Below are 10,853 nucleotides of genomic sequence, written 5' to 3' on the forward strand. Positions count from 1 at the left end.
ATGTTGCTCTCTGATTTTTCCAAATGTTCCAAACGTAGAAAATTCGGCTCAAGAAGGCGAACTGGACTAATTTGGTTTAGAAAAGATCCGAGCTTTCTGATTTTATTGTTTGAAAGCCCAGTACTCTGCTGAATATCAACCATATTTTTTGTTGTCAAAAGGCCTTGAAAGAGTGAACGAGCTGCAGATGTTCCTTAAGAAAGAAAACTAAATCAGTTACTTCACATATAAATTGTATTGCTCAGAATGTTCAGAATAATAAAATAACAAACCTTTTTTTTTATCAGAAGAGGTTTGCCATGAGCTTAACCAAGACGAGTTGTTCCGCCCGGAGATGCTTCTTTCGATGCAATGACAGATGAAGCAACTTGTTCTGCGCCCACAGAATCTTCCAATGCAAATTGATATAAGTTTGCACGGCGAGTTGTATCAGTGCAATTGTGAGAAATTCCACGAGCAATGATAGACAAGCATTTTGTGCATCATTTTTCAACTGACTTTCTTTCTTCTTGCAAAGATTTTGATGCAAGACCGTTTTCAAATGGATGCTTTTCTTTGCCTTTCACCTTCGCAATTTGACAAATAATGCAATCACAACATTTTGTAAGTCTTGTTAATGGCTTCACTACAACGGAATTAAAACTGTAGAGTTGAATTGCCTTTAAGACATTAGCTCCATCACCCAATTTTTTCAGGTTGCAACGGCATGTAACACATATTCTAAGTTGCACTCTTTCATCCTGAAAAATCACATCAGATGAAATCAAGCGATGAATCTCAGAAATGAAATGTTTTGAAATTTCTCTGTCACTTTTTTTCATACAAATAACACACACTGTCCTTCTGCAATCATCATGGTCTTTGAAAAATGTAGGCATTTCTATTTTTTCTAAAAATAGCTAAAAATAACAATGATTTCAATACCTATGCATTATTATTTTTATTTAGTTTGTAAGTGTAATATTTTTTAGCGTAATATAAAGAAAGTCATGTTGATACTTGTAACTTTTATTTACGTTTATATTCAATATATTAAAATTAATTATATACTCTTAAACTGCTTATAGTTTCTCGTATCATGACTATCATAAGTTTAGTGCTTCATCATTTTTATTCATTTATGTGCAAATTCTTTGTGCTGAATTTGTCTCCAAGGAAATAGTTTTGCAATCAATTATGATTGTCTTAAGAGAGTGTGACAAATTTTGGTCCGGAGGGAATTACTTGTGTAGCAATTACTAATGATTATTTAAAGAGAATATTCTAAATGACTGTACAAAGGGAATTGGTTGTGTCGCAATCATTAGAGTATGGTAAAAAAATAATCTATTTTTGCTAACAAATAATTGTAAATTATCCAAAAACATAAAAAAGAGCAAAGCTAAATATCTCCCTTGGATTTTAATCCAGGATTTTAAAATTTATTGTTTTGGAGTTCCCAACATATACAGAATCAACCCTCAAAAGGGCAGTTTTGGGATATTTAGTCGGCAAAAAAGTCAAAATTTTCAAACCGTGAAGTCAGACAATATTCCATTAATCAAGGTTTCTGTCGCTCCATTGAATTTAATAGAAGAAGCTGTAAAAAAAAAAGAAAATATAAAGTAAAAATCAAAAAAGGAAGATTTGAAATAATATAATGAATGGAAAAGTTTTACATAATTTATAAAGATATACCTTTAACAAGGCTATATAAATTAGTGTTCTTAAAGCATGTTTTTCCACCTTTGTCTTTCATGTTCGTGGAGGCCATAAAATTGTTTGAAAATATTCTAAATTTTTAAAAGATAATGGAACTGTGAAATGATTATAAATAAATAATAATTTTTTCAAATATTTAAATTGAATTCATTATGAAATAACTTTTTCTAAAATTATTAAACTAATATTTTTTGTAAAAAGTAATTATGAATGAGATAAGAGCTATCAGTTAATTAACTCAGCATAATTTTGTGTATTCTATCTTTTGAAGATGTTCTACCAACTAATTGTAGCTGATTTACCTACAAAAAACTTAAAGTAAATCTAACATTATGCTTTGGGTCAAATATGGTATCAAAACATTGAACTACTTCAGTTCTCCAAACAAATTTTAATAAAGCGATCCAGAATTTTTCTAGGACAAATTCCAAATCGATGGCTTAATCCGCAAACCAGCCAACTTCATTTTTATGAAATCTTCAGGAACAACAAAAAACCGAATAATTTCATTATTAAATGGAATAAAAAAAATTTCAAAACACACTTCTGTAGATTATTAATTCAGAAAGAAGTTTTATGGATATTTAATTTAATTTATTTTTTAAATAAATTTATTACTTGGAGGAATAATTGAAGTATTATTGGATTCCATTGGCTGAAAAATCACTTCTTCTTGTAATTGTACAAAACGTTTCACTGTATGCTCTAACAAATTCTTTAAAGGTACTTGTGCAATGATATCGGAAATTGATATATAATCTGGTCTACATGCTGATTTACATTTCCAAATCTCTTTGTAATCTGGATTTATTTTACAATTTTTGATAACTCCTTGTTTAATGTTTTGATACTGTTGTTTACTTAAATTAGAATCCAAAATTAACTCTAATGCTTCTTCGGCTGTATAACGTACAGTTCCTTTTTTTTGGTGAAAATATAGTTTTTTTAATTTTAATTGGCCGAGATGGACTTGTGTTCAATTATTTTAGAAACAATGCTAAATCACGTTTCTTTTGCTGACGTGCAGCCATACCTGCTGCTTGTAATATAAGAGTTGTTTCGTGTAAATATCCCGACACAACTCTGATGCTTCCAATCTCTTGGCCCGATCCGATTTTTCGGTATATGATAACCTTGGTCGTCCAGAAAATGTTGATGGAATTGATTGACTTAAAGATGTTGATGGAATTGCATCATCAGTAAATGTAATTTCTCTTTTCAACCAATCTGAGTTTTTACTTTTAATAGGCATATTGTTCTTTGACAAGCTGACCATTTTCGTTCAAAAGAATTGCACAAACGACATATTTTCTTTTGAATATTATTGCTAATGACGTGCTCAAAAACATTTGACTTTTCTCATTTATATCTTTCTTTTCCAGCCATACATTAAATAAATCTTCACATTTGAAACAGAACATCACTGCAAAAAAACAGCAAAATTTTTAATTGTGGCAACTAGAGTCAAGTTTTAAAAAATGGAATATATTCCTAAATATTACAAAAATTCAATTGTGTAAAAATTTTTTTTGAGGAATACGTAAATTTTTTTAAAAGTCAAATCAAAGTTTTGTCAAGAAAGAAAAAATTCTATACGCGCGCTAATTCCTTTTATATAATCAATATAATAATGCAGTATTTTAATTTAATTAAATAATTTTAAAAAGTATATACCTGCATAAAAATAATTTTCTTTGCAGCAATCAAAAATTTTAATTATTTCAAAAGTTATGTATTATTAAATTCACAGCTCACTTTACGTTAACTCACTGCAAATGAGGCTGAAATTAAATATATCCTCAACTTGAGTGCATATTATAAACAAACTACGCAATTAATTTTAAAATAGACCACGTTTATTATCACTTTGATGGGTATACTTTAGGGTACCACATAAAAAGAATCTTTTTTAGAACTTAAAAAAAATGGGTTTCTGCCAAAAAATTGGGTCTCAGAAACTATAGTGCGTTGTCACAACCCTGACCCCTAAAATTGTTCAATTTCAGTCCGTATTTGTTTAAAACAATAATTTAGTGAGTCTTTCACCAGTCGACTTATTGACGGACAAAAATTCTATGAAATGTTCTTTCACTGATATTTTATCGTTATTTGATGGTAAATCAACAAATCGTGTCGTCAGTGAAAGTTGCTCTAAATGAGTAATGCCCTGAGTAGGGGAGACTGTCCTAAAACAGGCCCCTTTTCAAAACTAGACAGAATCAGGTAGCTATAATCAACTGAAAATTACAAAGTATCTTGTAGGAAAATCAATTTATGCTCTACAATTTAACATCAAAAAATAAAGGTGTGCTTATATTGAGAAATAACCATTGAACAAAGAGATGCAAAGGGCGCCTTTCACCCTAGAGGTAGCTTAAAATGGGTCCCTTATTTAATATCTGAATAAAATCTGATTATTAAACAAAAATTGATTGTAACTAATTTATTGATGGTACATAATCATTGCTCACATTAAAATTTGACACTCTGAGTAAACTTAACTGAGGCAGAATTTACAATGTTTCTAAATTGAAGTGTCAACTCTCGAGCAAATTAAAAAGTTAATATGTTTAATTTTAAAAAATATCAAAAAAAATAATAAATATAATTGTTTTTCATAATTGTAGTAAACATAAATACAATATTTAGCTCAACAAAATTTAAAAGTGGTCTTTTCAAATATATTTAAAAAAATGAAACCTCAGTTTTATTTATTACTTATAGCAGTAAAGTACTAAGGATTAGTTATCTTTATTGTTCAATGCTTCACCACATAACATTGGTTTTTTTATTGGTTTTTTTATTTTTATCAGTTTCTTTGACGGAGCGTGGTCTTTTTTGGCTTTCGTAATTTTTTTTTCTCTTTTTTTTTTTTCGCCCTCTTGATTTCTGTTAATAACTTTCGGTTTTCCTTTAATAACATTTTTATTATCTATGTATTTTGCTTTTCTTCCAAATTATATTTGTATGGACTGCTTGTCAAAGCAGCAGTAAATCCTTGTGCTGATGATTTTTTTTTCCAATAACCTTTGGAGTAGGAGAAACTTCTGTCAAGGGAAAATATTGGGCTTTATTTTATACTTTTGGTGGAACAACTGGCTCTAAAAAGTTAAGACTTCGTGTCAGAACTTGATTAACAATTGGTGTTACAACTTTTGAGGCCTGAAGTTCAATGAGGAGATCCTCGTTTAGAGCAATTTCTAGAATCTGCTGTGGCCAGATAAATGTTTGCCCAGGAACATCTTATGTTGTTTTTTTTTGTTGAGCAACTGCAGAGGAATGTCAGTTGAAAGTGCTGAAGCAAAAACATTTTTTGCAAAAACATTTAGATTTATCGGGAAAATGCCAGTCTTAATGAAACCATTAGCAGCAGTGATAGTAGATGCTGCTCGTAAGTAGCTATTTTTAAACAGTTCGGCTATTTGATAAATTATTACAACTCGTCCAGGATGATTTCTCAGCCAATTTTCAACCTCTTGTGCATAATAAGTCGTTAAAGGCTTCATAAAAGCTACATCTAAAGGTTGAAGTCTATGGCTACAAAGCGGTGGAAGACGCAATAAAATAACGTTATTTTGACGAGCTAGATTAATTACTTTTAAATTTGAAGTATGAGTTTTATGCCCATCTTATATTAGCAAAACTGGTTCATGCTCTGTTGGGTTGGCATGCTTTACAAAGTCCATAAACCAAGTAACAAATAAATCACTTTGCATCCAACCTGATGGGTGACAAACAGCAATTGAATTGGGCGGTGCAGCTTCCATTACTTCAGACTTCATGTGAACCCTTGCCTGACGCAGTCATGCAGATTTCCACTGTGACAAACTGCCCATGCTCAGCAGAAGTTAGGCATCCAACCTGCTTCTTTCCACGAATAGCAACCACTTTTGATGGCTTATTTGGAACAGTAGTGATGCCTGTTTCATCAACATTATAAAATCGATGTGGAAAAAAGTGATGTTTTTCCTACAATGCTTACAATAAATCAAAAAACTTTCCGACACTGACTTGATTAAAGCCCCGTGCTCTTGCTGCAAAAGTTGGCTCCGGTATACTTACAGATAATTGTGGGTGTCGAGTTAAAAATCCACAAAACCAATTAGCACCAGCTTGTTCACTTTTTGAACTGAACCTTTTATGGGGATTGTTAAGTTTAGCAAACTGGTAGGCAACTTTACGCAAAACTTGAAGTGTTACTCCAAAAAGCATAGATTCCATTCGCTTAATATGAGTCACCAACTCATTTTTTATTTCAATAGAAAACACACATTTTACTGATCCAAGTGATTTCAACGAAGCTTGTACACAGTTCAAATTATGTCTACACCTTCTTTGCAAAGTACTCCGTGGAACATTGAGCTGTTTGCATGCTTTTTTTAATCCCATTTCTTTTTTTCTTACACCCTCAACAGCTGATGACATAGACCTCTCACTCCAACACTGCCTTTTTGTTTTTCTGACATATTTCCCCATATCTAAAACAAGAGGAATTTATAGAAAAAAAGCTTATAAAGTCAGTCCAATTGGACTAGTTTGGATTAGTTTAATTAAATTGGCCAACTCAATTGAACTAAACTAAATAAAAAAAACGTCTTAGGATGTACATTTTACAATAGAACCTTTTTTGTAATTATATATATATAACTCTCTATGTATTGTAGTTATATTCAATATAATTGCAATATACAATCTTGTAATTATATATTACAAACTCTTTAAAACTATGATAAAAAAAACACACACAAAGTATAAAATAACATTTAGATTTTGCTCAATATTATATATTTAAATATTTAAATAATATGTATACATTGTACTTAATAAGAATCGATAAAAAATATTGCAAAATCTATAATTAAGTAAGATTTGCAAAAATGTACAAGTTATGATCAATATTCAAATATATAAGTAAATAAATGACACAAATAAAAGATTATAAAAACTTTTAAAAATACAAAATAAATAGCAAAGGAAGTCGTTGCAAACACCTTTTTCGAATAAAAATAATATTGAAAGGCTTTACTACTTTAATAATATCGTCAATTTAATCCTTTTTTAACTGATTCTAAGCTGAAATATTTTGGCGTAAAATCTTAGTAATTGCACAGATGAAATCGGTTTGGAGTGTGTTACTAACATTCAGTGAAAAACATAAATTGTTAGACTATTCTCATAAAAATCTTGTGCTAGTTAAAAGATAACATGTTAAAGCTTTAGAAAGTATCAACAAATTGCAATAAACATAACTTTTTTTAACGATTACAGTAAAAAATATTTACCCCAAAAAAATTTCAAAAATACTACTTTCAAATATTCTTTTTGCCAAAAAATACCAATAAAAAAAACTATTTTTTGGATGGTTTTTTTAAATGTTTATAGTCTTTTGCACAATATTCTACAGTTAAATTTATATTAGTTATTGTCTAAACAAGAGATTTGATAGGGGCCCGTCTCACCTAAGGGGTCCGTTTTAGACCATTCTCTCCTACAGTCAGCTATAATGGAATAATATTTCAATTTCTTTGCGCGATATAATTTCTGACTTCACTTTTGTACCTATCAGCTCTATTAATTCATTTTGTATAACTTTTCCGCAGTAGTGGTCTGAAACATCACCCATTGTAGCTAACCGCAAGTGCTCCTGCATAACTGGATCAAATTTGGCTAAAAGTTGTATGAAGCCCAAGAACTTTCCGTTATTAGGCATTTATAGTTTGTCGGAGGTACCTCTGAACGCCATATTGTTTTCAGCTAAATAAAGTGTAATATGCATTAATCTAGACAAAACATTCCATCTTGTTATTTCTTTTCTAATGAAATGTCGCTTTTGGCAGTCTATTGTTTTCCCTATTTTTAATCGTAGTTCAGTGTCGATCCATGAAAGGTAAAACCTCTTATGAGAAGTGCTATTCTAATGAATTTTTAACATTTCTGACAAGTGTTTCCAGTTGTTATGTCCTTCAGATACTAAACTCGATGTTGATTTACTATCAAATAGTTGGCAACTAAAACAATAAACTCGATCCTTAGAGACGGAAAATATTAACCAACGACGCTGAATTGTTTCGTTGTTTGCAAGTTTTTTTGTGAAATGACAATTAGGGAAATGCTGGCCTGTATCATTCTTTGGATAATTATCAATGTGAGTTTGTACTTGGCAGCTAGATATTATATGATCAATAACTTTGCTAATTCGAATGAGTAGCCATATGGCTGGATCTGATATATTCATGAAAACAGTGCTTAAGTCATCTGGAATTTGTACGCACATCGCCAACGCAGTTTGTTGCACATCGCCATGGCAAGTGGATTTGTAGTTTTAACAAACTTATCTCATCACTTCGAGAAACTTCGTCCACAATATCTTCAATAACTATCTGATCTACTGATACATTCGTTGCTATTCCAGATGTAGATGTTTATATATATTTCTCTATATTAATAAACTTTTTTGTTTTTTAAAATTCTTTTTCTTTTTCTGTCTTCCGTTTTCTATATTCTGACCCAGATTGTTTTCTTTTGATAAGATCAACGTATTCAAACATTTTGCAATAAATCAAGTATATCTCTGTAAATCCAAATATATTTAAACATAATTTACCACAATAAAACTTCGTCATAACGCTATATGAGGAAGAGAATTTTTTATAAGCATAATTGCAGCTCAACACTTATTGGTTAATGACTACTAGTATTTTTAAAAACTCAATACCGATTGGTTAATTACTAATTTAATGTTTTTTTATTTTAAGTCGTAAAATTCACTTACGTCTTTGTAGAGTTTTGTTGACGTTTTTTTTTATTATGGTTTATTTTTAACAAGTATAAATAATTACTTGCAACTACGTAACTTTTCATTTCGTTCGTAGACAATAAAAGACGATAATAAGTTTTTAAGTAAATAATAGTACTTTTAAATAATTAAAATGAGATCCAATCTCGACCAATATAATGATTTTGCGTTAAATTTCGCCCTTTTATATTTGGCACTCTGGGCCATCGCCTAAACGGGCCCTACCCTAACGCCACCACTGTATACCATTACAGAAACTACACATAACTATACTTTTATTTTCAATTCTGTAATGACCAACTTCATTCAATTGAGCAACATGTACTGTTTCTGTTTTGAATAACAGAAAATTTTTGCACAAAAATTGATAAATGCCACATGGTTGAATTTGGCATACAATCTTCTACTTCGTTGTCCCAATAACAGTGTGATTGCTGAATATAGTGAGCAAGAAACGCATATGCTAGTGCAATTGGAGATCGCTTTGTTAATGAAAGCGCTATGTTTTTGAAACAATGAGAACCTCTCGAAATTTGTTTAAAAGAATTATGCCGAGATTCGAATCGCATGCACCAATATCGACACGGTGGACCACATCTAATGAGCGCTGTAGGATAATGCAGCAAATAGTGATGCTTGGGTGTCAAGTATTTATCCGGAAGTAAATTGAGATAAGTTTGATGATGCTTAGCTATTAGATGTGACAAATAACATGCTAAACCATCATTAACCCTTGGAGATAAAACATTGTCTACAACTTATGTGAGCAATAAAAGTAAATTCCAATGAGGGTTATCACGTGGTACTTTGTGTCCTATTATAAATGGAAGATTTCACATTAGGCACCAACATTCAGAAGCAGTCATTTTTAAATGCGTCAATGATGCAAATGTTGTGGGACGACTATTAACATCAGAAGAACCAAAACCAAAAACTGCCAACAACAAATTAAATTCGTTTCGAGATATGTATCCATCACCACTTAGTTTGTCTAAAATATCACTTAATTCTAGAGGAATAATGCCTTCCAGTAGATCATGCATTGCATCAATTGCTAAATTCTCTATCACATGAAAGTACTTTAACTTGTTAAAAATGCAACCGTGTTTAATACCGGTATGAGACTCTTTATACCCAAATTGATCTAACGAATTAACCGATTCATCATATGACTCCCTAGTGCGTTTAACATAAGAATTTTCATAAAATTTTGTTTGATTCTCAACTTTAGTCGCCTCACACTATCTACAAAACTTGCGTGCATTGAAGTTTTCTAAGAAGCCAAATAATAAATAGTACCCTAAATTATCAGCTGAGAAGAGTGCTAATGCTGCTTTTACTTTTATTGTTTGATTACACACAGGTACATCTATGCCATCATCCAATTCTAACTTCATAATGTATTTACTAGGGGAGCGAGAATTACATCGTATGTAAGTGCGTTATCTTTAGCATCTTAGGCATATCACATGCCAACAAGAAAAATGGAACATTCTTTTGAAAGTAGCTTGGAAGGTAAATTTTGCACCATCATTTATAGATTCTTCATTTTATGTATCTGTATTTGTGGACCGAGTGGATTTGTAGTTTCAAATCTGTCAATGTACAAATGTAAAACTAAAGCATCAGGAAATTCGGAGAAAAATGGATGTTTCATGTACGTGTTAGTATCAAAGAAGTCTACTATGTTTCCATCATTGCTGGCATGACTATTAAAACTTAAAGAATTAATTTTGCATTCAATAGTTATACGTGCTAATAATACTTCAATTGGAATGTATTGAGCAGTATCAACAACATTCATCATTTCTCGATTGCCTGATAAAATTGATTTACGGCTCTCTTTCCTAAAACCTACAGGTACAGTCTGTGGCTCAATGTACAACTGCCGCTGCTTTAAATAAGCAAGCTGTTTATGTTCCGTATCAACTTTGTCAATAGCAGTAGACACTGTTTCAAGATCTTTATAAAGATTTTGATCGCAGACAACATTTTCATCAATACCTACACGCTTAAAAATAGTGTGTAGCCGTAGGCTACATTATGTCGCGTAGAATACAACATTGAGTGTCGATGCCGGCTACACCAACACTATGTGGCTCTAAAAGCCACACTCAGTGTTGCATTCGTAAGGCCACATAAAATGTAGACTTGAAAGCCACAATTTGTAGCCATTAATGCGACACTTTTATAAAAATGTTTGTGACATAATTGTTGCATTTAATCAATGGCTTTATACTTACGCTCTTTTTGCGCGACAAACTGTTGTAAAAAGTGTTGCGCTAAATGTTACACTATAGATTATACATTAGGCTGTGTTTTTCTAGGCGCTATAAATATTTTTTAGAATATTTAC

The 10,853-nt window shown here is 31.1% G+C and overlaps 1 protein-coding gene and 1 pseudogene across 1 annotated transcript; both read right to left on the bottom strand.

Moving 5' to 3' along the window:
• Positions 1-7,615: 7,615 nt before the first annotated feature.
• On the bottom strand, positions 7,616-7,975 carry LOC149888279 (zinc finger MYM-type protein 5-like). Its single transcript, XM_090089050.1, has one exon. It carries the CDS (start codon positions 7,973-7,975, stop codon positions 7,616-7,618), a length of 360 nt encoding a protein of 119 aa, XP_089945176.1.
• Positions 7,976-9,330: 1,355 nt separating this feature from the next.
• LOC149888280 (uncharacterized) lies at positions 9,331-10,304 on the bottom strand (annotated as a pseudogene).
• Between the last annotated feature and the right edge of the window lie 549 nt (positions 10,305-10,853).

Source organism: Hydra viridissima, unplaced genomic scaffold, assembly GCF_058129835.1.
Source record: "Hydra viridissima isolate aposymbiotic clone 2 unplaced genomic scaffold, HvirCarnegie_v1 scaffold_5, whole genome shotgun sequence".
NCBI classification, from domain to species: Eukaryota; Metazoa; Cnidaria; class Hydrozoa; order Anthoathecata; family Hydridae; genus Hydra; species Hydra viridissima.